We start from the raw sequence: 26,120 nt of genomic DNA, 5'->3' as shown, positions 1-26,120 counted from the left end.
GGCACAAATAACTGAAGCCAGGATAGGACTGTTTCCTAGCCAAAGTATTACTGGTAGATGCTGCTATGCGGTAGCCTGCAATCAGCCAGGAATCCAAGAATACTCTGAAATTACAGGCCAGCATATCCACATGGGGAGGCACATCTTCAGCCAAAGGAGGCTATTTTATCAAGTGAAAATCTTCAAAGATGCCATCTTGTTCTTACTACCACCACCCCCTTCTTTCTCTGCCTCAACTCACTCTTACTTTTCCTCCGTTGTACTGATCCTGTCCAAGCCAGGAACTATGCAAAATGCTTTGTGTTAAAGAAAGCCAACACACTCACTGTTCCGTATTGCTGGTAGATAAACTCGTGTCCTGAGTAGTTCAAGTGCTAAATTCACACTGCTCTGAATTCTTAAAAAGAATTTTCCTGTCTAGTAACAGGTGAATTTTCCACCATTAATTAGACAACACTCTTTGTAACTTCAGTGCAGAGCAAGCAGATGTGCTATTTTTAATATCTCATGTAAAACATAGGTTCCTTCTGCTAAGAACGTGAAATCTTATAGAGACAGTCAAAAAAGAAATTTCTGCTCTTCTGCATCCACCATCAAAAGGATACCTGCTCTGCTTTGGTTTGAGCTCAGCTTTGTTTTCTTTACAACACAGCTTCTTAAGCACAAGTTTTCATTTGACAGTGGCTGTTGGTGGGGGATGGAAACAGGGGACTTTTTTTTCCCCTTTCTTAAATCATTTGCTCTCTCAGAGGAACAACCAGCATTGCTCATGGCTAAGCTCTGGCCCACAGAGGGTCCCTTCTGGAGCTGGCTCTGAACTGACACGGAGCAGCTGCTGGATTCTGCTCACAGAGGCCACCCCTGCAGCACGCTGCTACCAAAACTTTGCCACATAAGCCCAAAATGACATCACACACATACTATTGCTCACAGATGTAACTGTTTGTATTCACTGCTCACTGCAAGTGAGAGAATCACTTTCAACAGCCTGTTTCCCTGGCCTTACAGGGCTACCATTCTCTCACTCTCCCCTTCTGATGAATCTTGCCTTTTTTAAAAACCTGAAGGGATAAGTTAACAAAATTAAGGACGCCTCCTAGCATAATATACAACAGAATAGATTCCAAAAGCTTTTAGACAGAACCATTCTGAGGGAGTTTCTTCCCAAGGACTGCAGCTGGAAACAAGAAAGGTTAAACTGAGGTTGACTGCGTGCTCCTCAGTTTCCACTCAAATTGCTGCCAGCAATCCAGCCTCCTGGTCAGAAGCAGCAGCAGTCAGACTATGAACAGCCCTTGCAGCCTCCACTCCTTCCACTGCACCTTCTCTTTCCTCAAAACAGAGTAGATGCCCTTTATTTCTGAATATAAAATCTAGAATAGAAAAGCAGAGCTCACATATTCAACAGTTCTGACAGAACACACCTCCTTGCACCTCAGCTGCTTGTCACAAAGGCACGTGCCACCTCAAGTCAAAGGCAAAAACTAGTTCCCTTTACCTGCAACTATACAGTGCTCACCTTCAACATGAATGCATCTGCCTTCCCTCTGGCTGTATTTTCCACTGGATCACAGAAAGGGGAAGAGTAATGAAAGGTAAGCAGTGGCAGGATGGCAGTTGTGGCAGCAGCTGGTCTAACCAGCAGGAACAAACATATAAAGGGAGAAACCCTTACTAACTCCTTCAGAGGAATCCAGGAAAATCTGCAGTCACCAGATTAACACCAAATCATCCAGAGGTATCCCAGTCCTTTGCCTCCCTGTCATGCAACACACTTCTCTTGTCAAAAATCACCTTTGGTATTGAGATATTGAGCCACGACTGCCCTCTCTCCTCACCTTATAAGATCACCTTCAGCAGCCCACCTACTCCACAAGTGACATTCGCAACTTCTGCCTCTTGACCTCGCAATCTAAAGAACACACCACAGAGCCTGTACTTACCTCCAGAAATTCCCAAATTCACCACACCACCCCAAAGTTTTACTTGCCCCAACTCACATCCTTACACTGCCCTCATATAAACAGCCTACTTTTCAACTACCACTCACTCAGGCAGGAAACTACCTGAGGGGTTACACATTGCCCTTATTCTCAGTACTGCTTTGGGAAATGAACTGACCACAAGGTGAAGTTCGTCAGATTCAAGTCGATTTGCGAATACGTAAACTGGATCATTAAATATTTACAGAAGTTGTTGCATGGGTTTGCATAAAACTTGGCAGCTCTGGAATGCTTGAGACATCTAGCCAGAGCCTGGGAAAGGAGGAGGATAAGAGAAAAGACCCTGGAGTGGGAGAAAGGAAAGAATACTTAATCCTTTTACTCTAAAACAAGTGCTACAGAAAAAGCACACATTACAACAGTCTTTTCCATGACTACACACAGGGCTCTTGCCTAAATGTCCAGGAAATAACCAATACAGTGTTCCTATAAGCACACTTCTCACATTTTATACTTGGAGTCACTTCCTCAATCTGTTTTCCTTCCCTTCCTCCCCTCACCCTCCAGTAAATAGATTCTAGCTTCCCTGTTAGTATACTGGCTGCCATTTTGTTTAGAGAATAGGCCACATAGAAGCTTGTTTATACCACTGGTTGCACCAAGCATCCCTGAAGCAATTGTTCAATGGACAAGAACTAGTAGAAGAGAACTACAAATACTTCCATTTTAAAGAGTACTAAGGTCTGGGTTCTAGAATGCTACCCAAGATTTTGTTCCTTTGCAGCACAGGTCAGAAAAAAAATGAGAACCCATAGAGAACATCACAATCATTATTTATTTACCAGCATCTACCTGATACACCAGTTAGAAAGAGAGCAGGACTAGACAGCAAACCTTGCAAAAGATATAAAAAATAAAACAAAAGGAGTTTCCCCAATCAAGATAGATAAAATGATACAAGCAGTTCTATGTTAAAGAACAAAATCCAGGAGTAACCTCACCAGAAACAGCAGGGAAAGTAAAAGACTTGGAGTTTTTGGAGAGTTTTATATATTTTATGTATTTTATCTATATGTAACATTATAAATGTACAAATGTGTAATGTAACATTACATATATAGAGATTTACTACATACCCCCACTGTATTACAAACAGTAGCAGCCTTAGGCCCAACTATTTAATTTTACACAAGCAAATTTAAGGTAAACAACAGTTTAAAAAGAGGTAACAGGTGTCTGTATATATAGTGCATTTTTATTAGTGAAATCATATCAACTACTTGCAGATGGATCTGTCCTTCCCTTTGGTCATTCAAACCCTGCTTGTTATGAACAGAAGGAAGGAAGCAGTAGAATCCTCCTGTCCAGATGCACTACTCACTGTTCCAATGCCTGGAGGAGATGCCTGATGAAACACAGCTCCCAGGTGCCCGCACAGAAACAAAACACATTCCTTCAGAAGCAGAGGCCTGACAGGAGTTACTGCAACTGGGGACTAGGCTGCTGCAGCACACTCTGGTCTAAGCTCAGCCTGTGAGGTAATGTGAATTTCTTGGCTCGTAGCAAACACCTGAATTCCTTGGAAACCACAGGAATCCAGCAGAGAAAAGGTAAATATCCCAGTGGAGCCAGCGCTAATTAGGAAGCCAGGCTACCAAAGGAGGGGTTCTGTCATGGGGTGGTGGGAGCTCAGGCATCAGGAAGGCAGCCCATGGCAGCACTGGGAAGCCCAGCTGCAACTCTATCTGTAATCACCCTGGAAAGTTTCCTCCCCCAGCTGCTGCTCCTTGGGGGCCATTGCAAGAAGGGTTTTCAGCTCAGTGTTGCTTTTTTTTTTTTTTTCCCTCCCCAATCTATTTTTCAATTTCAGTGTAAATCTGACTAACAAATTCCCACTGGACTAACGCCCTTCAAGCCACTCAGGCTCTGAAGTCTGGCCACCCAAATCTTGCAGGTTAGGCAAGAAAGAGGCTATGGAGAAGTATCCTATGAGCTCCTACCACTACCGTGTGCCTCTTTCAGCAGGCACCGAGCAAGACAGGACCAGACTCCTTCCCATCTCACAAGGAAATACCTAGAAAGAGGGGGAAAAAAAAAATCACATGGGAGACTGAGAAGCATGCCACCCCTAGCTGGTAACATGGGCAAGGAGCAGCCTGTACTGTTGGAGGGAGCTCTTCAGATGTACTTCAAGCACAGTAGGCTTGCTATTCTCATCTTTAAATAAGCCCCTCCACAAAAACCGCACAATCCACCATTCCAACAGCCTTGGGACTTCCACCTGCTAATGCCCACATAACTATTCCTTGGGTATGGTGAGTCATCTTAAAAACCATTTTCTGAGGTCAGCCTGTAATTAAGACTCTAGTTTATTAACACTTCACTTCCTATCCATACTAGGATTTAAAAGGTACATCAATAAATATATTTTACCACATACTTTAGAAGTCAGACAACACAACCCAGGTTTTTAACATAAGATCAGATGATTGAGTTATACACTTGGGCAAACCTGATCAAAGCTTATCAAGAGTACTATTCATTCTAGAATATGTGCTTCAGCTGGTCAACTCAAATCTATAGCTTCAATGCAAATGCACAGGTCCTCAGGCTGCCCATCACAGATGATCAGTTTAGATTACAATAAGACCAGAAGGGTTACATTGTAATGAAAAACTGAAACAGAATCCATTCACACTACCTTTCTTATTAAGTCTCTTTAAGTCCAATATCTGATGATTAAGTACTAAGCACATTTATTCTGTGGGAGAGAAAGTAGGTAAGTAGCTACAAAAGGAACCTTACTAAACATGGGCATTTGCAATATGCTTTTGGAGGACAAAGGACAAAAAGCTCTACAGTCAACATCTGCCAAAAAACTGCCTTGAAGAAGAGAACTTAAACCACAGCAAATCAAACTGTTGTTTAGTATCTCAAGCACAAATCGACCAGCAAGGGCTGAAAGCTTTGCTATGTATCTCTGGGTATATAGCCTTCATATCTCTTTCAAAGGAAATTTTCCCTTCACTCTTTCACATGGGAAGTTAAATACAGTCATCCAGGCTGAATCCATAATACCTTCTCCTCAGCATGTCCTCTCCTCATATTCCTGTCTAGATCACATCTTGGAAAGTGTAGCTATGCCAAGAGGAACCAAGCCTAGGGAAGTAAAATCTGCCCCCTTGGAAGAAGACCATGCACCTTATGACTTCTGACAGCACTTCTTTTCTAGCAGAGGTTCCATTAGTAGTCAGTACTCCGCTACATATTGCTCTCACTCTTGAGCACTGTTTTCTTTCCTGAGTAAGAAGCAGCAACCAGGTTCCTCTCCCAAAGGTTAAGGCATTTCCCCCCCACCTCACAGAAATTCTGTCCCAGCTTTGCTTTAAAGCATTAAACTACATGAGGCAATAAAGGAGTCGCACCCAGCACTGAACACCACAGTGTTAAATGGTAGGCCAAGTTGCTAAACAGGAAGCCAAAATCCAGTAGCACAGAGATCTTCACCTCCCACCAAGAATCTGAATCTGGAAATTCAGAGGATGGGAAAAATCCAAATCACTAAAATTGAAGACCACTAGTGCCACCTGCAGGACATACAGAGCAGTCCATATCAAGTTTCCTTTTGGGATGAAAGAGAATCAGGCATTTCTGGCAGATAAACCTCCCTCCTGGAAATCTTAAGTATCTTTCTTAAGTGCAAAAGAAAGTTGATATCTACCAGGGAAAGGACAGTAAATTAGCAAAGTTAACATACTTGATAGTGCAGAAATTACAGGTGCTGACAAAATTTAAAATACAATTTGAAGGTATTAAGACTGCAAAGATCAACAGGTTTCTAAACGTCTTTTAATTTATCATCATATGGAAACTGAAAAGGTTTCTCTTCACCTTGTTTACTTCTGTACCAAGAGGATGAAGAAGGGGCACTAAGTGTACAAAATGGATTCAAGAAGAATCCTATCTTTAGAATCAACACTTCAGTAATGCTGTGCGGCCATTACACTACCTAAAGTTGAAAACCTGCTTTATTACTTCTCGTGTAATAAAATCCCTCACTGAATACCCTCTAATCTGTACAGTGAAAACTCACTAGACAAGGTGCAATGAAATATAATCTACTTAAAAATATATATGCAGAACACCAGAAGTAGCACTACTCTCTTATTTGCTACTAGCACGGGATTACAGAGGCAAGCCAAAATGTGTGTTGATCGCAGAGAGCACATGCACTAAGGAAATAAAGAACTTTCCCTACCTGGCCAATCCTTCCTCATAGAGATAGATGACAAGCGGATCATAGGATGTAACCAGAACATAGAGGCGCACATCAAATTTGAAATCTGAAATGAAGTTGTTAGAAATCAGTGACTGCAAATATCTTTCACATATCACAACCAGTTGAGAAAATACAAGAGAATCTAAGAGCAATGGGAGGAATAAACCATTACCCGCTGCTGGCATATGATGCTTGAAGCCTTCCTAACTGAAAAGCTTCCCAATTTCAAGAAATTTTCCACTTACTTTCTTTTCCCTGGCACTAGTATAAGATAGACGACTCAATCAACTAAATTCCTGCAAAGGTTGCAGAGCTCTTCAGTTCCTAGAAGCAAGAACGAGTACATGAAAGCAAGAGCAATTCCTAAGCATACTCACCATCTATGAGCAGGGGGTTGCTGATGTAACGAGAAACCAGGATGTTGTCTTCCAGTACAATCTGATTTGGCTACAAAAGAACAAAGAATTCAGGAGTGAGAAAACCAGGAGGCTCAACGAGTACATCAACAAGATTACAAAACCAAACCTACCATCTTCCCAGCTTTCACATCCTAAAACCACTCTGTTATCAACAGTTATATCAGAGGGTGGGAGTAATGGGACCATAAACACCTCTCCTCACAAAACAACATGAAAAACTGTCATGTTTTGTCAGTCACAAAACACTTTAGGTAATTAAATCCTATCCAGAAGCCTGAGAATGATTACATTAAAAAGACCACAGAATCTTCCAGTTAGGTATTCCTTAGAGTGAACTGCAGGTTTAACAGCTGCATGGCAAAATAACATAAAATAGGCAAGAGAAAGAAAATGAGAAATGGCTGATGTTGTCTGTTTCCTAAGTGCTTAACCAGACACACAGAGGAGGGATTTACTTAGAAGGTACTGGAAAGAATATGTTACTACTGCTAGTGAAAGAGTCACAGGTGAAGAAAATGACTTCTCAGCTTGTGATCTTTATGGCTACTATCCAACCCTTTTGACTACATGAGCAGATACCTTCTACTGAGGGTCAGTTCACATCAGAGGCAGTATCAGTATTCTTTGTCATCAGTATGACAAAGAAGCTACCCCTGTAGGTAAGAACAGAAAGCTCTATGCACAACAAATGTGCATCGCAAAGACACAGGACCTGTTGAAAGACTTGCACAGAGCAAAGAATAAAAGCTTTATCTCCTTGTAACCAGATTTTTTCCTACTCGTGGTAACAGTTTCTTACAAAACAGTTTCCAAGAGAGAGCCCCATCACCCTGGCTTTATTCAGTTTTACAAGTATAAAGCTTTATCGGTGTACGGAGCAGGAAACTTAGGTATATATACACATTCTATGTAACATGAGGGAACAAACTCAAATTCCCTCAGCACATCACTAAAATGACAGCCTGTTTACTACAGATCAGAAAAACTGAGAGTTTGTTTTAGAAAACAAGGCACTGTGATAAGATTCTAGAAGACACTCCCTTAATGGAATCACACTGAAGGAAAATGAAGCCTCTAGGCTAAGCAAGCTGAAATGTTTCTGGAACAGATTTACACAAAGGGAGACTGGTCCCAGAAGGGTCTTTTTCCCAGTTCATGGCCAACTGCCATAAAAGCCTGAGCTCATTCTTCTCTTTCAAGCAAAGAAAAAACTGAGTGCAGCTCTGGAAATACTTACTTCATACACTTGGCAAATTGTTCCTTTATTTTATGGGAAATGGTCCAGGTAGAGAATGGATGAAGCAGCATGACCCCTTCCATGCAGGGGAGGCTGAAGGGGTTTGAGTGAGCGAAAACAAAATAACTCACCAGTCAGTTTTGCTGCTGAGAAAATTTATTGGAATATCTTCGTGTATTCTGGATCCTACCCAGATATATTTGTTACCAATGACAACCTAACCCCTGCAAAGTCCCAGAAAGGCAACATAACACTATGACCAACATTCTGAATTCAAAGAATAATCCTCTTTACACCTCAATTAAGGCACATTGGCATTTAGGCAACAAAACTCTTAAGACTGATACACATCCTACTGAGTCACATATGGCTTCATTTTAGCTGGTCTTTTCCAGGGTTGAAAAGAGGACACTGTTTGAGGACTGTTTAGGTTGCAAAGGGCAAATAACCAAAGGGAGCTCTGGGAATCTTCCTAAAGTAAGCCTACTGTCAGACACAAAGGAAAGTATGAAGCATTACAGTTTCCCATACTGTCTCAGGAAATATGAACTCATACCTAGTAAGCCAAGACTCAAAAGCACTATACAAGGTTGCAAGGTAAGCAGAGTACAAAGAAATAGCTTGCTTTTGATTACATAATATAGGCCAGAACAAGCCATGCCAGCTGCTCTGGACTGTTAAACTGCACACCAATGCAATGTCGAAATCCAGAGCATGGCCATTGTCTGCTTAGCTGTTTCTGTGCCCCTCACATGGAAGCTGACACAGTTTTGAAGACAGTGTTACTGAAAAGTAGCTGTGACATTCTGGAACAGGTTGCCCAGAGAGGCTGTGGATGCCCCATCCCTGGAGGCATTCAAGGCCAGGCTGGATGTGGCTCTGGGCAGCCTGGTCTGGTGGCTAGCAACCCTGCACATAGCAGGGAGGTTGAAACTAGATGATCTTTGAGGTCCTTTTCAACCCAGGCCATTCTACAGATGAATGAATCTATGTACTTACATTGTTTATCAGGTAGACACCTCGACCCCTGGAAGAGGCTACAGGCTTCACTATCCATGGGCCTCTGTCCTTAGAATAGGTACCTGGTTAGAAGAAAACAGCATAAGTCTGAAACACCTTCCATTTTGCTTACTTACAGAGGAGTAAGAATGTTGCCTACAGCATGAGACTTTGAGAACTCCAGGAGGAGATCAATCTACTTTTTGATTTTTACTCTTCGGAATCACTACAATTATTACCAACACTCTACCTGCTCTGACAAATTTCTTTTCTCTGCCCTGTAACTCATCTTGTCACCTCTCTTCTGTAATCCCAGACACTAGTCAGGGATACTATGAAGCCAACCACCAACACTGAACAAAGAAAGCTCAATTCTGGAGCCCCTAATCCTCAATCAGCTTTTTGAGAACTTAAACAAGCATGGAACAGGAAGCAGAGTAAAAACAATATAAAGAAATCATTTGACTTTTTCAACTGTCTTTCCAGTTCCATCAACCACTGAAGTGATCAACAAACTAGAATACTTAAGAGTAATACCCTTCCCCCCAACCAGTTACTTGGCTTTAGGCCTGGATATCATTAGCAATTCTTAACTTACTACAGAATTCCTGGTACTCTGCTGGGAGGATAAAGGTCTGAGGTAAGATATGGAACGTCTTGAATCCATGGGAAAGCTGCATACGACTGACGTTCTTGTAAAGTCTGTCCTTTCGCGTCAGTTCATACGACCTGAAGATCCAGAACAAGAGACTTGTTATTTTTTTTCCCCAGCATAAAAAAAAAAAAAAAATAATGACAAAACAAGAAACAAACGAAAAGATCCCAGACACACTGCAACAACCCATTACTAAAGCATCTGCAGTCCAGTCAGAGGAGTCTGCCTTAATCTACAGCCACTCTTCTGTTTTACTTCCTCTATTCTATGGACATATTATTAACCATTCTTATCTGTAGTGCCTCTCACTATGCTTGAGAGGGACTGAAGCAAACAGTTATAATAGTGTTTGTAAACTTGCTTGTAAATTGGTGGCATATAACTACAGCTAAGAACTCCAAGTCACCAAACACTTTTCTCATCAAATAGAGAGGAGAGGGGAATAAATCAGTATTTGGGCTATGGACAAGCACTTAAAACTCACATAACTCCCTCAAATTCTCTGAACGTTTAGAACAAAAACAGTGTGTAGCACAAGTTCAGTCTGCTGGGACTTTAAAGTATGAGAAATACCTTCTTCCTTTTTTAAAAACAAATAAAAGAAAAAAAGAATAAGCTATGCTTGCATTACTACAATCTGTGACAAAAAGGTTCAACAAAATTTGATATCAAGACCTTACCTGGGGAAATGATTAACTTTCTGAATATCTGTAAGGGAACGCAGCAAGTAGGGCTTCAAGTGTGATCCTGTCCACATGAGATTATAATCGCTGCTATTAGGGTGCACCTAAAAAAGAGCAACACAAGAAACCCACGGATGAAAACAATGAAAATAGTGAGAAGCACCACTGTTTTTCCTACAGACACTCACCTCATGGAACCCATGTGAGGTCAATATGCTTCGGACCAGGCGGCTGTCTGTTCGTACAATCTTATAGGACAAGTGATAACGCTCTTAACAGGGAAAAAGACACAGTGTTAGAGTCTACACCTAGAAAAAATTAACTGAAGTTACCTACACTACCAAACAATAAAGAAGTGCACCAGAGAACTTAGTGCAGCTACACTTAATCTACAGTGAAGCATCCACACAGTGGCTGCATGTAACAGGCAAAGAGTGGGGGGGAAATGACTGTGTAATTCGAGGCTTTAACTCTAACAATGGCATTGAAGTAATTTACACTTGTCCTCTGGTATAACATTGCCACGTCACTGAACCCTGTTGTACCAAAATGAAACCCATGCTAGCAAGTGCACAGATCTATGTGTTAGGGAGAGGGGTTTTTTGCTGTTGCTTTGTGGGTGTTTTTCCTTTTCTTTTTTTAAACAGCTCTTTACAGACTGCTTCACAACACTCCAAAGAATGACTTCTCAACTAAAGACAGGCATCCCCAGCCAAAAACACTCATGCTATATACCCCTCCTGGATGTGGCTAGCTAAGAAGTGGTCATATAGGATCAAAACAAAGCACTACACATTTTCCTTCACGTATCGTTAAACTGTGTTCATCTTTCAATATACAACTGGGGAAAAATAGTAAGAAATAAAGCAAATAGGACAAGTGTTAGTGGAAAAAATAAATAAAATCAGAAAAACAAATTCAGTAAGCAGCACTGAAGGGATAAGAGGCACCAAAAGTTGTGATACAAAAGGAATTGTTAATCCATTGAGGAGTACAAAGAAAGCAGAGGCAGAAATCACAAAACTAGAACAGAATCACTTAAAAAGATACGTCACAAATGGCTTCAAGCTAGGAACAGAAAGATGAAGATTAGCTTAAACCTCAGGAAATAAGTTCTACCAATAAAGGTAAGTCTTTTCTTTAGAGTAGAAGCATCATCCAGGGCTGCAAAAAACTCCAGAGAAAATTGAATAAGTTGTGCTATCCCACAGTTCAACTGCAAAAAATCATCCACAGCCTGAGGGAAAGCAGAAAGATCCCACGCTTCAGTTGGAATACAAGTTACATTCACTTTCAGCTTCTGCCACTACTAAGCATGTCTGTTACACATCAAAAGGATCAGGAGTTTCTACAAACGAGTCACCTCCACCCCTTACCCAACAGAGCCAGGAGCACTTCTGCTTGGCCAGGACATTAGAAATGAGTGTTTATTATTTTTTATCAAAGAAAGGGAGAAGCAAGGGAAGAAAGAGGTGTCAGCATCAAAAAACCTGGGAGGATTTTTAGCTTTTCCCCAACTCAGCACATCTAGAATGAGTTCCCAGCTGCACACACCCACCAGTACTAACTCTCGCAATCTGGAATGACTCTTTATAATAACTTTGCCTTATATAGAAGCTCTCCCTTATTTGACACTAGACAGGTTTGGTCTCCTGATGGCAGAACTGCTACAACAGCAATCACAGACTTATGGCCTTACTCAAACTTGCCAGGCTCTGAGGCACAGACTCGCTATTAAAGTTTACTACTGATATTGTCATGGTAGGTGGTAATTAGTGGGGATGGAGACTCCATTTCCTGATGAAACTCTCCTAAAACGCTCCTAAAATGTCTCAGTGCTCAGAGACAATCAGATTATAAGTTCCATCCTAGCATGCTCTCTTCCCTACAAAGAAAAGAGAACATCCAGGTAAGAGATTTCTACTTCACACCTGCAGGCCAAAAGCTGTCAAATTGCTGCACCCACCTCCAATTAGGCGGAGGTAGCTGTCGTTTGTCAGAATGGCATCAGCATGAAACACGAAGATGGGGATCCGCCTGCAGCCGCCGCCAGTCCACCTGATGCATGGATGATCCCTAAAACAGTGAGACAGTTAGCACTAGCAGATGCTGAACCTCACACGCACCCAGTGGTGTGATGCAGCAGTTCTCCATACTTGCCCACGCTTGCCCAGCTAGCCCACAGGCAGGACACGCAAACAAACACATGCTAAGCACTCTGGTGTACTCAGCTATAAAATGAATCTTCTAAACCACGCCATTCTTAGGGAGCTCTTGCCATTTTAAATAGGCACTTTGCATCATTTATATTGATTTTTATCAAGTATCATTTGGAAGAAACTCTACAGACTCTCACAGCAATATGCTCTCTTGAATTATAGCCTGAGAACAAGATCCACAGTTCAGGATAGACTATAATTACTGACATCCACGCAGTCAAACCTTACAACGCCAATTCCAGTCTCTGATTTAAGAAAATCTGCAAACTTGTGCATACTTCCTGCTTGTAATCCAGGATGAGCAACAGGGCACTCATGCAGAATTTTACAGACTGGAATAGATTTGGCTCAACACGATCCACAAATCTGTCTGTCCCTCCTTTTTAGATTCCTTGCAGTGAGATGCAAGCCCAGAATTCAACAACGATGCCCCCAGCCACTCAAGGCTGCTACAGATTCCAACACAGCAATCTATTCAGCCCAAAACATTAAGTCTATGTTGGAAACCCTCATGTCCTCATTAAGGACACACACACCGAAAGTTAAAAGCTATTATATAAAGGCCTAAGATGTCAGAAAGCAAACCTGTCAGCCTGCTGAAGCAAGTAAAGCTTCTTATTGCTCCCTGCTCATGGCAACGGAGCCATGAAAAAGTTAACAAACAGAAACAGCGGGGCTGGGGACATATCTACATCTACACAGATAACAAAAAGGAACTGAAAGATTGGCACAAAGCTAGACAGATGCATTTGAACATGTAAGGTTATCGGCACCAAAGGTTTGGAGACACTACAGAAGACAAAACACAACCTTCACTTACAACACAGGAACAGAGATAAAGGACAACCTTCTGATGCTGTGACAAATAAGTCCTCTTCAGCGTAACCTTGATCCTCTTAACCAAGTTACCCCCTGACAAATCACATTTACAACCCCACCACCTGCTTCTGCTACCTTCAGAAATAACCGTAGGAGTGCAGTTAGTTACTCTAACTGGAAGGGACCCAGGAGGATTCCAAAACTCACACTGCAGGACAGAACCTTATGTAAGCAGGAAATGAGCTGAGGCAGCAGAAGGGGACTTTATGTTAAGCCTGCCCTGGGGATTTGCAGTAAGGCTACCAGGGCTCAGGCAATCCTCCAGGTGACAGTCATTCATTCCCAGAGTGACACTTGGTCACTTCATGCAGACACATTCAAGCCATAGGCAGTTATTGAGCTTTTCATCCATGAGGGTCTGGGAGCTCCAAGCCAACTACTCAGTACAAAGTGGTATTTCTCTCCAAGGGCACTAAGGTGCTGCTGTTCGCAGCTGGACACCGGGTCACAAAATGCACTGAGAAGAAAACCAACAAGACATACTAAAGTAGGTACAAATGTTACAGCTCTCACAAGATGCTTTGTGACAACAGCACATAATGTGGTGCTCCAGTCCGCTGTGAAGCACATCTCCCTTCTCTTCAGGGAATTAAAACTAAGCAAACAAAGAAGGACATGAATTCCCATCGTTTTCTTATGTATCACCAAGGAACCAACGAGCTCCTCCACAGGGAGGTCCCGGGGAAGGAACACAGCAAGAGCTAAGAGGGAGTTTATTCCCCACTTACTGCAGCTCGTCTCCAGGGTCTTCCTCCTCCTCCTCCTCCTCCGAGGACGAGCCGCTTTCCTCCAGCCCCCGAGCCATGCCCGCCGGCATTTCCTCCGGGCGCTCTCATGCAGCCGGCTCGGCGGCCTCACCGATCCCTACTGCGGGCCCGAGGGATCTGACAGCAGCTTTTACCTGCAACAGGAATTAACACCCTGAGCGCGCAGCCGGGCCGGGCACTGAGGGCAGCACAGCTCCAGCCGGGCCGCACTGCCCACCCCCCGGCCTCACCCCGCGCTGCCCCAGCGGCGCGCCCCGCTCGCTGCACGCCTTCCTTCCTTCCTTCCCTCCTTCCTTCCTTATTTCCTTCTTTCCTCCCTTCCCCCGCTCCAACGGCCCCCCATGTTGGGAGCGGCCCCCGGGCCGGCCACGCCTGTCGGTGCGGTCGTTCCCCGGCCTACCCGCGGCCTCAGAAGAGGCTCCCCGAGAGGCGCCGCTGTACCCTCGCGCGGCGATAGCGGCGATAGCGGCGATAGCGGCTCGGTGCGCCCCGTACCCGCTCCGTCATAGCCCCATGGCCGCGGCCCGTCCCGGTGGCCACTCCCGCCGCTTCCCCGTTACTACAACAACCGGCGGCGCCCGGCCCCGCCCTCACTGCGCATGCGCCCCCGGGCCGGTCCGTCCCGCTGCAGCGCGCACGCGCGGCGCCTCCAGCTCCCCGGCGCGGGGGCGGGATCGGGCCGTGTCGGCGCGGCCTCCCATTGGCGGAGGCGGCCCCGGCGGCCGCGTGGCGCGCCTGTGGAGCGGCCCGGCCGCGGCCAATGGGAGCGCGGGAGGGCGGCGCGGGTTGGCAGCCCCGGTGCGGGATCGCGGTGCGGGGTCGCGGTGCGGGATCGCGGTGCGGGATCGCGGTGCGGGATCGCGGTGCGGGATCGCGGTGCGGGCCGTGGCGGCACGATGAGCCGGTTCCTGAACGTGCTGCGCAGCTGGCTCGTCATGGTGTCCGTCATCGCCGCCGGGAACACGCTGCAGAGCTTCCGCGACCACGGCTTCCTCTCGGAGAAGCTCTACACCGGCAGCCCGGCTCTCGGTAAGGGCTCGGCCCACGGGAGCCCTTCCCCAGCGGCCCACGGGAGCGGTTCCTCACCGCGTTCTTTCCCTCCGTGCAGTGAACGGGCTGCAGGCCAGGACGTTCGGCATCTGGACGCTGCTGTCCTCCGTCATCCGCTGCCTGTGCGCCATCGACATCCGCAACCAAACGTACGGGGGCGGCAACGGGAGCGGGCGGGGGAGCGCTGGGTGCCGGAGCGCTGGGTGCCGGAGCGCTGGGTGCCGGAGCGCTGGGTACCGGAGCGCTGGGTGTCGGAGCGCTGGGTACAGGATCGCTGGGTGCCGCTCCGTGCTGTGGCCCTGGTAACGGCAGCGGCAATGACGTCGTTGTTTCTTGGGTCACTCTGTGTTGCCCTCGAACCCGGTCCCTTCCCGCAGGTGCAGCTCATAGGGGATAAAGGAGAGACGGTGGGATGTGCCGGGTGATGCGCCCTTAGTCAGTCCGGTCTTGTCGACCCGTTCCTCGGCGCAGCCAGTTCTCGCCCTGTTTCATGTGCCCACCTGTTTCCTATAGCAGCAGCGCCCTGCCCTCGCTCTGCCCCTTCACTTCCAGGCAGATAACACCAGTGACCCTGCCCCACTGAACACGGCCATAGCCCAGTGACCTTTAGTACCCGTGCTCCACAGCAGTGTGTGGCTTTGCTGCCCTCCATGCTGGTGCTGCGAGTGTGCTAACCTGCTTCTTTCTGCTCCTACAGCCTCTACTACATCACGCTCTTCACCTTCTTCTTGGCCCTTGTTCACTTCCTCTCTGAAGTCTTCATTTACCACACTGCAGCCTTGACGATTGGAGTTATGGCACCACTCATGGTAGCAAGTAAGCAGAGCTCTACGTCCTGCCTCCCACCCCCAACCTCTCATGGAGCTCTCAGCTCCCTCAGAACTATCTGTGGGGCAAGGAGGGGGTGTTCAGAACGTCCCATCTGAGCAGCCTTTTTTAATACAACTCATGCTTTATCTCCGTCACAGGTTTCTCTATCCTGGGGATGCTGATCGGACTACAGTACCTGGAGGTAGAAGCACTGTCAGAAAATAAGAAGAAAAACTGAGGCTGAGCGCACTGTAAAGGTCAGCATCATCTCCTGTTCTCACTGCCAGACTTCCACTAAAGCTCTGAGCTTCTCCAGGATGCCAGCCCCAGTGGCAGATTGATGTTAGACTCTGTCGATCATCCTTCATTACTGAGTGTTTTATCTTGTCCAGGCAGCATTTCAGCTGACTGGTATCAAAGACGAGCCCCCACAGGAGTCCATCCAAGCTTGCTTGGTGACTGCCTCCCTGCAGGAGGGCAGGGAGCACCTCAGGCATACCCATGAAAATGCCCAGGTCTGCCCTTGGTGCACCTGTAGGGAGGAGGTGCAGAGCTGCCCAGAATACACTGAACACTTTGGATGGGAAAGAGAAGTGTGTGCTGCTGTGGTCCAACCGTGTAACATGCATGTGTGTGTTCTGCAGGGGCCATTTGTAATAAATGACAGAAAACTGACAGATGCAATGTCTGTATTAGTGCTATACAACAGCGGGTAAATGCTCTTCACCTCTGGAACAAGTGGTTTTTACTGTATGTTGTAGGACCTTATCCTGCTTCACAGCACTGAGTCCCTTCCACCAGAGCTCCAGGTCTGACTGAACACATCACACACACTCCAGGAGAGCTGTTGCAGCTCTCAACTGCCGTAGCATTCTAGTGGCAACAAACTGCGTGCATCAGGAGCAAGGATGGAGCTTCCTTTGCAATGTGCTATAACTGTAACAATGAGCAAATGGGAACAGGTTGCTCAGTGCTAGATGAAAGAACATCCAGGGCTGTGAGGAAGAAGGGGGAAAAATAAAAGGAAGAAAACAATGTAACAGTAGCAGTGGGCAGAGAAACCATTTTTCTGTCCTGCATTTCAGGCTATTAAAAAAGCCACACCAAGACAGTTTCAGTCCTATAAAAAATATCTATAAAATATTATAAATTATATTTTATTATATATTTTTATATATATATAATATATATATTATATATATATATATATATATTATAATATATATTATAATATTTTATAATATAAAAATATTATAAAGTACTATAAAAATATCATCTTTCATTGTACACTTGCAAAGTTTTTATTTCATATAAAAATTATATTTAAAAGCCATTTTAGACCACATCCTCAATCCCAAACTATCAAAAAAAAAAAAAAAAAAAAAAAAGGAATTTAACATAATTTTATCCAGTCTGCATTTTTCCAGTAGGGTTTGTGTATAACTGTATGATATTGGTATAAGGACACTTGATGTCTCCAGCAAGGGATGGATGCTGGAAAGGAAGGAAAAGGGTTCTGAGGGTCTGTATTTGTGACTGGGAGATAAGCACCAGCATGAGACAGAACTGTGTGTAAAAAGGCTTCTATGACAAAGTGAAAGCCTCCATGCTAGAGAAAATCATCTGAAAACACCTCACCATTGCATTGCAGGGCAACATTGCCCTGACGAGTCATCTGATATTCCACAAAAGCTTTTGTGCAGTGTTAAAAGTTGCAAAAGGCACTTCATCATTAAGGAGGAATATAGGATCCTCAGCCATGAGAGCTTGTGCTTTGAGTCACTCCTGCTGCTAACCCAGTGCTGAGCTGGGCTCAGGCTGTAGCCACAGCACAAACCCTTGCCTTTAGTAGGAGATATCTTTGGTCTCTCTCAATTATTCCTAGTATACAGGAATATTAGAGCAACCCAAGTGAATTCAAGGTGCATCTTTAGCTGCAGCCACATATTAAAAAGCTGGCACTGGCCACAGCAGTTGCACTGCTTTGCACTATTAGGTTGGTGTTGTGCTGAAGACCCCTACTATCACCTGTGCAACATGGAGGACATCACAGGCACTCAGTGCAATCCCTTTTCCTGAGAGCCACGTCACAGCTCTCCCAGGGCTGCTCACAGTAAGCGCGGTCCAGCACTGGCGTTCTGTATCATTGCTTCCCTGGGAGGGGAGGCACTGACCACATGCAAGGTGCCACCCTCACCTGCTCAGGACCTGCCTGGAACTGGGGCTTTTCTGAGAACGTGTCCTTTCCTTCCAAGCACACACGGGGTGAAGGGGAACAGTGACTTCCCAGCTTTTTCTCTCACTGAGCACAGTCTCCAATACAGCAAAGTGCAGAGGTATAACTGCAGGGCGCAACTCCCTTCTTGTTTCACTCTGTCATGCTCTACAAGCAGTTCCCAGCTGCCCCTCTGCCAGAATCCACATGTAACAGGATGGTGTAGGGAGCAAAGATGAGAAGGAGGGTGGGGGGTGTCCCTCATCTCCCAGCTCTGCAACCCCTCTTTTTCACAGCTTTGACTCTTCAAGGACTATAGGAACAGAGCAGGCTTCTGGCATCACTTTCTGCAAGTCAGAGAGAGAAAAGGATATGGTTAGAATCCTGGGTGGCCACACTTTGGCTTTAGAGACCAGCAGGCCAGAGGCTGGCTCATTCACAGTTCCCCACTAGTGTGCACAAATCACAGAACCATATAATAGGTTGACTTGGATGTGACCTGCCATGGGCAGGGATGCCTTTCACTAAATCAAGTGGCTCAAAGCCCCACCTGACCTAACTTAAATCTAAAAATCTTACATCTAAAGAATCACCACTACCACACTCTGACAGCTCAACCCAGAAGCGCACCTGGCTTGCTCCTCCACAACATTCCAGTGCCCAGACAAGGACACTGTGGGCAGTGGTGCAGAGCAATGATCCCACTTCTCTGAAGCTGCTCACTGGAATTCTCAGATGATGTTACACTGATATAAGATTGACCTCAAAGTTGCAGGGTCAGTTCTCTGGGCAAGGGACAGGGCCTAAATCCTCTCCTCTGAAAGAATTAACAAGATTACCTGAACTCTCCTACAGTTTCTTCCCTTGAAACAGAGACAGCTGTACCATCATTTCACAGAGGAAAAGCAATGGCAACACAGCTTGCTTCCAAATTAACACAACCTGGGGCTGCATAAAACAGCTGAACTTCTGCAATTCCAATTCAGCCTCCCTGGGTAGGGCTGGATCAGCCCCTCTTGCTGCATCTTGGAAGGCTGTTAATGACCTTACACTCCCAGGTCCCCCAGCAGGCTTCAGAAATCTCTTTGGGTTCTGGCTGCTTACACTGAGAAACCCCAACTGTCACTGATTTAGAAGACAGCGTGCAGACCAGTAAGGGTAATCATGGGTCTTGTACAGCCTGGACTCTGAGTTAACTCACTGTGGGGCAAGACTGAGACCTGAGGCAGGAGTCAGAGGTGCACAAATAGGTTTACATCCCCAGTGCTGTTTGAGATAAGCCCAGGCAGCATGGAAGCAAGAGTTACGAAACAGTTTCACTCCAAGTAGCTTCTTACACAAACAGCAGCTGAAAAGGTTTTGGAGAGGTCAGCAGCAATATCTGAAAGCAGAGTGAAAGCAAAAGAGCTTCAAAGACATGCCTGGAGGCAAGAGCCAGGAAGCACAAAAAAACTTCCCATCAGCAGGAGGGGTTGCAGGAAGCAGTGCCAAAGGTAGGAGCAATGGGAAAGCTGCATTTAGGCTTGAGAAAAGCCATGAGTCATAGAAGCACGCTGGAAGCTCTGAGCAGGCTCCCTAAGCACCTTTGGGGACTCAGCACCACTTTTGTGGTGTGGAGCTACAGGAGTGATGGTTTAGGATTTCAGCCAGGCCACTGGGCTCCATGACTTGGGACAGGAAGGCTGCTCCCATACGTGGGAGACAGCACTAGAAAAGGACATGCATCTGGCTTGCCCATGTCTTTGGGAGAAGACTGCTTGCCATATAGTAAATACAGAGAAGGTGCAGGGAAGTCTAAGAGACAGGAGAGGGCGCACACACTGTGTCTATTATGCAAAATTCCATCTTTTTGGGTTTTTTTGTGTTTTTTTTTTTCTTACTTGCAATATTTCACTAGAGCTGGAGCATGCTCCTGCTTGCAAGGGACTCGAATACACTACATGAGTAGAATGCTTTCCCTAGTGTCCTGACCAGCCTCTAAATTGCACTGACATTGGGATGAAAAGGCAATATGGTTTTGGGTGTTCCACTAAGATTCATCAGACCCACCTTCATACTGGGCAAATGCACAACCATCAGTACATGGTGCTGAGCCCTGACCTATCCAGGACATGGTTTGAGAACACAGCAGGACTTAAGCCTTGTTTTAAGCAAATCCCTTATAATGGCTGTGTGTCTAGGATGGCCACTGACCTGCTTAAAATCACCTACGCTCACCAGTGCTCAGCCCTGCTGGTACAGTAATGCTTCAAACAAAAGTTTTCAATTTCATTGCAATTAAAAAACCAGGGCAAAGCCAGAAATCACTTTTCCACCTACTGTCTGCTATCAAGAATAGGTTCTTGATGAACATATGCAAACACACAAAAATATCTCCTACATAAAGTATCCTGAGCACACTTCAATCCAGTTTGCTATATTTAAAGTGAGCTAGCAAGGCCCCATCTGAAGAAAAAGACAGTCCTGCTAACTTGAGATCCTGCACGAGCAAACAATTAGGATAGCTTATTTCTTAACAAGAATACAAGTAAGCTTAGAAGTATTTCCAGATAAGTGTTGTTGCTTAAGAGCTTTCTTGTAGAAAGGCACTTCCAGCTCAAAACAATTACAAAAATCAGCAAGGATTCTTATTGCATAATGTGAAGAAACAACGATGGTCAGTTTGCATAGGTGCTGGAAACCACGAACAGATGAGCACAGGCTGTACGCAGCATAAGCATGACAATAATATGGACTCAACTGACACTACTGGGAAACCTCAAGGCAGAATGTTGGAATGGCCTCAGATACAGTAAATGTAGCCCATTTTACATGATAATGAGTCTCTCTGTGGGCATTTGATTCAAGCGTCCTGAGATACAGAATGCTAACCCTGCTGATGCTGTAGGAACTGACACAAACAGGAGGACTGCTGGAACCACATTACAGATTTCTCAATAGAGGACAGTGTTCACAGTGCCATTTAGATTCACTACAAATTCAACTGCAGCATCTGTTTAACTGTAACCTTAAGCAGAAAAAAGTACTGACAGAAGACAAAGTGCTTGTGAGCACAAGGCAGGTCCTGCAGAGTGGACACAGTCACCCAAAGCTCTGACAGGTGGCTGCCTGGAAGCTGTGGCTCCTGGGCAGACAGTGAAGGCTGATAACAATACTGACTCTTTTCACCGATGCTGTGGCATTATACATTCCTCTTCTCCCAGACAAAATCAGCTGCTCAGCCAGATTCTAGACTTTCTATTTCATCACCAGAAGATACGACTTGAAGATCTTCCTGTGTGAGAATTAGCATGCGTACTTTTCTGTATACACTGGGAAATCAGGCTGTTTCACAGTCCTACGCTGCACCAAAGCTGAACATCCAGTTAGAAGCTGTGACAGTTTTCCACCCAATCATTTCTATTTTCACACCAGGAAGATTCAAACCTTGCTAGACCCAATACTGGGTGACAGGTTCCACACAGAACAGTAAGTAAACCATCCTCCTCCACCATGGGACTTCACATCTCTTGGGTAAATACCAGAGAAAACACACAGTCATCAACAGGACCATACAACTAATAGTACAGCATTTCAGCAGACAGTGTGCACAGGCCCACAACTCTTGGAAGCTCACATCTGACTCTGAACGTGTCTCTCCTTGCAATAGCTATAATACAGCATGCCTGAGCCTCACAATGCTTGCTTTGCAGCTGGGATGTGAGCAGTAACACTGGCAGTTGTACCAAGACAGGATCATTACCAATGAAGGCAACAGCAAAAGCTTCAGCCATCAAAATAACTACCAGTATACTAGAACAGGCTTGCCCAGCTCACACAGCTACAGCTTCTCAGCTACTCCATCCCAAGCGAACATGATAGATGTATGCCAGCTAAAAAAGCCACAGATATGGGGACAGCTTTAGAAGTGCTCAGCCCGGAGGTAAATCTTGCCCAGTGCATGAGACTACTCCTCATGCTTGCATCAAAGTGTGGCAGCTTCACACTCCCTGTAGCTCATGCCTAATCTTAGTGGGTTTGAGGTGGTTTTCTCCAAGAGACTCTCGTGGCTTCTGTCTATCAGTCCCATAGATCATGAGGTTTAGACTGGACATAAGAAGGAACTTTTTCTCTCAGAGTGGTCAGGCACTGGAATGGCTGCCCAGGGAGGTGGTGGAGTCACCATCCCTGGCAGCGTTCAAGAGGTGTCTGGATAGGGAGCTAGGAGATATGGTTTAGTGGTTTTTCTGTAGGTATGGTAAAGGGAGGACGGTTGGACTAGATGATCTTGTAGGTCCTTTCCAACCTCGTGGTTCTATGATCATGGCCACAAGATGATACACACATTTGATGAGAAGCATGGGGTAGCCCAGTTAACCTGGCAGAGCAGCCAGCCAGCGTGCAAAGCAGAGAACAGTGAGTAATAAAGCACTACACCCAAAGCAACAGCTGAGAAAATGCCAAGTGCCAATAAGATTCACAGACAGACAAGTACAGAACTTTATAATTTTCAGGTGTTTATGTACCAAAAGGCACCAAACCAATGACTCTGTTATTGACTGTGATGAAAGCCATCTCTTCTGCAGAGCTCCTGGTGCCACTTCCAGCCAAGAATCTGATGGTAAAAGTAACATCTGAGAAGGGCCTCCAAACACCATTTCTTCTCCCCGGTAACTTAATGTTCAATTCAGTTCTCTGTCTGCTTCAATATTAGGTTTTACAATACTGCACCTCTTTGAACACCTCATCCAACATAAGCATGTTGGGTGTTCACTATTCTGGAAAGTTGTCTTATCTTTCCTCTCAAACCTCTACCCAGGAAGGGCAGCCCTCAGCACTCTGTGCTTGCTCTTGTTGCCCCAGAAGTGTCATTGGCTTGGTGCCTGTGCCACCCGTGAGCGTTCAGACAAGCAAATTAGTGTGATTCTCCTACCTTTGTATATGAGCTAGTGAACAGGAATGGGAATTGATGGGATTAGGGTTACAAGCTACAGTCCATAAGCCGTGATCTGATTGCTGCCTTGAAGTCTCTGTAACAACAGCCACAAGTCAGATCCAAGAATACATGGAGGCAAGTAGGGAAGGGGAGGGAAAAAAAATACACAAAAAAATGAGGAACAGGTAAGAAGGAAACCAGTACAAAGACCAAAGCACAGGTAAGTCAGCCATGCCATATGGCAAAGTTCCAGCGTACTGACACCATCAGAACTCTCTTTGTAGTGGAGGTGGAAGAGGTGTCTATCATGACTTCCACAAAGCACAAGTCCTCAAGGGAACGTGCTGTTATTGAAGTTTTTGACTGATGAGACCTACTACCTCCCACGCATCCCTCCGGTTCTTGCTGCAGTCAGTTTTGGAAGCTTTTAGGATTACAGAAGTGACCTGTACTACTTCCAGTCTGGTCTCAACACCTCCTCACCAGCAGCAAACTCTCATAACTTTGTTATAAATTTATACAAAAAGTACCAAAGGATACAATTCATCTGGCAAGAGAAGTACCTGACAAAAAGGAAAAGGGCCTTACTACCACTAGGTGACACAACCTTGAGATTTTCTGGATCTTCTACAAACACGTTACGAATTAACTGTGTCACCAGCTCCTCTCATGACAACCCTGCCACCAGAGGGCTTGAAGAGAAAGGATGTCTTGCCTTAAGTTTTATCTTGTTTCATCACTGCTAATCATGGGATACAAGCAGTTTGGTGTGTATAAAACAGACTGTTTGTTACCATAGCTTAGCTAAACTAAGTCTCTCCCCATTAACTACACTCATGCCAGGATTCCAGGAGATCAGCACTCTTCTAGCTTAGTCATGTAGACCCTGATGCTCACCACTCCTACAATCAGCCAAAGCTGTAAGCCCAGAGCAGAAAAAAAGCAAGAACCGTTCTTCAGTTACAACAACAGGAGAGGCTACTTTACCCAAACTAAGTAAATTTACACCCTTTTCTTTTTCACCATTCTACCCTAGAACTTTACGTGCAACAACTACCCACAGCAGCATCAACTCCCCCTTCTTGTCCTACTTTCTGAATTTATGCTCAGATAGTTCTGTAACAACAAAACAAATGTGAGACATATATTTTGTAATTGAAAATCCACCTTCCTGAGCAGTTGGTTGGAGTAGGGCTGCTTCTTGGACCTCTTGGTCTCTCTCCAGATTGAACTAGCTAGATTAACTGGAAAGAGACAGCATCATCTGTCTTGAGACAGCAGAGAACTGAGCTTATTCACTTTGCTAGTCATGGTTGCTGATGGCTTCATGAATGCTGCATGGACATCTCTGCTAACATCCTAGAAGAGGAGCCCAGAGCATTAAGCAGAAGCACCCCAAGAAACCACCGGTCTTCTCCCCTTCCCCACAGGGACAACTTCTGAGAGTATCCAGTACAGTTAGGTCATCCACTGGAGTCACTCTCCCACATGCAAACAGCTGCAGTGATTGCAACACTACACCATGGGGACAGGCTATCCTGCCTTCTGACACAAGCTAGAAGCCTTGCCTACAGCACTGCACAAAGCGTAAAGAGCTGCACCACTCAAGTCCTTATTTGGGTTTTGCCACTCACTTTCCTCCTATCCTGAGCAAAGAACTCCACTTTGCAGCTAAAGATAGTGACAAAGAGGACCAACCCACCCCCCTAGGGAGCTGGGAGAATAGTTACTCAGTTCTAAACAAGGCAAAGGTATGGTTAAAGGAAAGAAGCCAGCACAACTCCGTCCCACAGCTGTCTTTAGCCAAGAACACATGTAAAGCTCTGCAGACTTCCAAAAGATCAGAGCCTGAAGAGTCTGCCGGACATTAGAAGTAAGCCAGGCTCCCAGCAGCTGGCAAAACTGAGATTACAGCCACCTGTTTGAACATGCCAACAAGGAACTTCCCCACACACTGGGCAAGTAGTGGGACAATGAAATAGAATCACAGCTACAATCATAACTCAGAAAGGGGCAGCTCCATTCCCAGGAGGGAGAAAGGCTGGTTTGTCCTGAGCCAATAGCAGGTGCATAGCAGAGACTGAAGGGGGGGTTACTCACTGTATGTTCATTTTCCACATTCGCCTGCTGTCTTCGGAGATCGGCCCTAATGAATGCTTCAACAAAGAGAAGAAGAAAAGTGTGAAAGCAGTTTAATTACCATGCAGATCTCAAATCAATTTATCTCAGACTCAAAGAGGTAAAGAGGCCCCAAGGGAATGCATAATGGTGGGCGAGGAAAACCACTGTCCTGAACAAGGAATACAGCACTTCTATATAGTGAGATAAGGAGTCTCTGTCCTTCCTTTTTCAGAAGGTACATCTTGGAGACCCCAAAAAGTAACCAGGGCAAGGAGCCTTGGAATATTTTGTAACACAAAACAGCTGCTTCAAAAAGTACTGTGACATTGCTATGGGGCTGCTGTGTGGGTTCTGCCCTTCCCTGAATGTAACGCCACCCCCCTCAAAGCCCTTCAATTTACATGCCAAGCCCAAGGGAAAGAGTTGCAGCAGAACACCAAGAAATTTTGTTACCTGTCATAATGGACCCCAGGAACAGGAAGGAACAAAGAAAGAGGTTCCCTGCCTTTGTCCCAAAGTGATCAATGATCTTCCCTTGGCTGATGGTGAAGGCAATGCCAAAGATCTACAAACAAACACAAGGTCAAGCTGTACTGTTACAAAGTAGCCTAAACAGCTTCCCAGCTTTATCAAAGTATCAGAGCATACAGGCCAGACAAGCTGTTGCTCTTGCTAGGCTCAAGTCTGGTTATGAACGCATCCAGGAATAGCTCCTTTCAATTGATGGGAAGATTACCCTTAAGGCTGAAAGCCCATCTCTGGGCAAAAGGCAAGACCTCTCTCACTGGACTTCTAGGAACAACGATGGAAAAAGCAAAGATGATTGTTATCCTGATGGCCATTTTCCTTAACAGAAACAGAATGGGTGCCAGCAGACAAATGCCACAAGGACCATCACTTTAAAAGCCAGGTTCTGAGTCACTTAGATC

The 26,120-nt window shown here is 45.3% G+C and overlaps 3 protein-coding genes across 26 annotated transcripts in view; 1 reads left to right on the top strand and 2 right to left on the bottom strand.

Annotated features, from left to right (window-relative positions):
- The window catches only part of TTLL5 (tubulin tyrosine ligase like 5), a 107,144-nt gene extending 91,850 nt beyond the window's left edge, over positions 1-15,294 (bottom strand). For 8 of the 18 annotated variants that reach the window (XM_015865136.3, XM_085549217.1, XM_085549216.1 and 5 more), the window contains exons 1-9: positions 14,576-14,679; positions 14,042-14,214; positions 12,182-12,291; positions 10,404-10,486; positions 10,213-10,319; positions 9,476-9,606; positions 8,878-8,960; positions 6,600-6,669; positions 6,202-6,286 (exon numbers count right to left, since the gene is read on the bottom strand). In XM_015865136.3, the coding sequence (XP_015720622.2) occupies positions 6,202-6,286; positions 6,600-6,669; positions 8,878-8,960; positions 9,476-9,606; positions 10,213-10,319; positions 10,404-10,486; positions 12,182-12,291; positions 14,042-14,130 (758 nt within the window). In that variant the 5' untranslated portion in view covers positions 14,131-14,214; positions 14,576-14,679. Of the gene's footprint in view, positions 1-6,201; positions 6,287-6,599; positions 6,670-8,877; positions 8,961-9,475; positions 9,607-10,212; positions 10,320-10,403; positions 10,487-12,181; positions 12,292-14,041; positions 14,215-14,480; positions 14,680-15,166 lie in introns of those variants that run through there. The other 10 variants (XM_032444624.2, XM_032444629.2, XM_032444625.2 and 7 more) reach the window with 3 other exon arrangements.
- ERG28 (ergosterol biosynthesis 28 homolog) lies at positions 14,665-16,615 on the top strand. Of its 4 annotated transcripts, none has more exons than XM_015865152.3 (5): positions 14,665-15,109; positions 15,189-15,279; positions 15,828-15,946; positions 16,099-16,197; positions 16,333-16,615. In XM_015865152.3, the coding sequence occupies exons 1-4, from the start codon at positions 14,680-14,682 to the stop codon at positions 16,176-16,178; spliced, it is 720 nt and encodes a 239-aa protein (XP_015720638.2). In that variant the 5' UTR covers positions 14,665-14,679; the 3' UTR covers positions 16,179-16,197; positions 16,333-16,615. The 4 variants fall into 4 exon arrangements, 3 of the variants coding, with proteins under 3 accessions (XP_015720638.2, XP_085405367.1, XP_085405368.1); XM_085549242.1 differs by having other exon boundaries at positions 14,843-14,898; positions 14,951-15,109; positions 16,099-16,615; XR_014946719.1 differs by lacking the exon at positions 15,189-15,279.
- A 610-nt stretch (positions 16,616-17,225) lies between these two features.
- The window catches only part of FLVCR2 (FLVCR choline and putative heme transporter 2), a 30,201-nt gene continuing 21,306 nt past the window's right edge, over positions 17,226-26,120 (bottom strand). For 3 of the 4 annotated variants that reach the window (XM_032444634.2, XM_085549234.1, XM_085549233.1), the window contains exons 8-10: positions 25,645-25,756; positions 25,171-25,226; positions 17,226-18,502 (exon numbers count right to left, since the gene is read on the bottom strand). In XM_032444634.2, the coding sequence (XP_032300525.1) occupies positions 18,446-18,502; positions 25,171-25,226; positions 25,645-25,756 (225 nt within the window). In that variant the 3' untranslated portion in view covers positions 17,226-18,445. Of the gene's footprint in view, positions 18,503-23,067; positions 23,165-25,170; positions 25,227-25,644; positions 25,757-26,120 lie in introns of all 4 variants that reach the window. The other variant, XR_004307289.2, reaches the window with a different exon arrangement.

Source organism: Coturnix japonica, chromosome 5 (assembly GCF_054131305.1).
Source record: "Coturnix japonica strain WE chromosome 5, WE-NBRP24, whole genome shotgun sequence".
Classification (NCBI taxonomy): Eukaryota; Metazoa; Chordata; class Aves; order Galliformes; family Phasianidae; genus Coturnix; species Coturnix japonica.
This window is presented reverse-complemented; position numbering and strand designations above follow the sequence as displayed.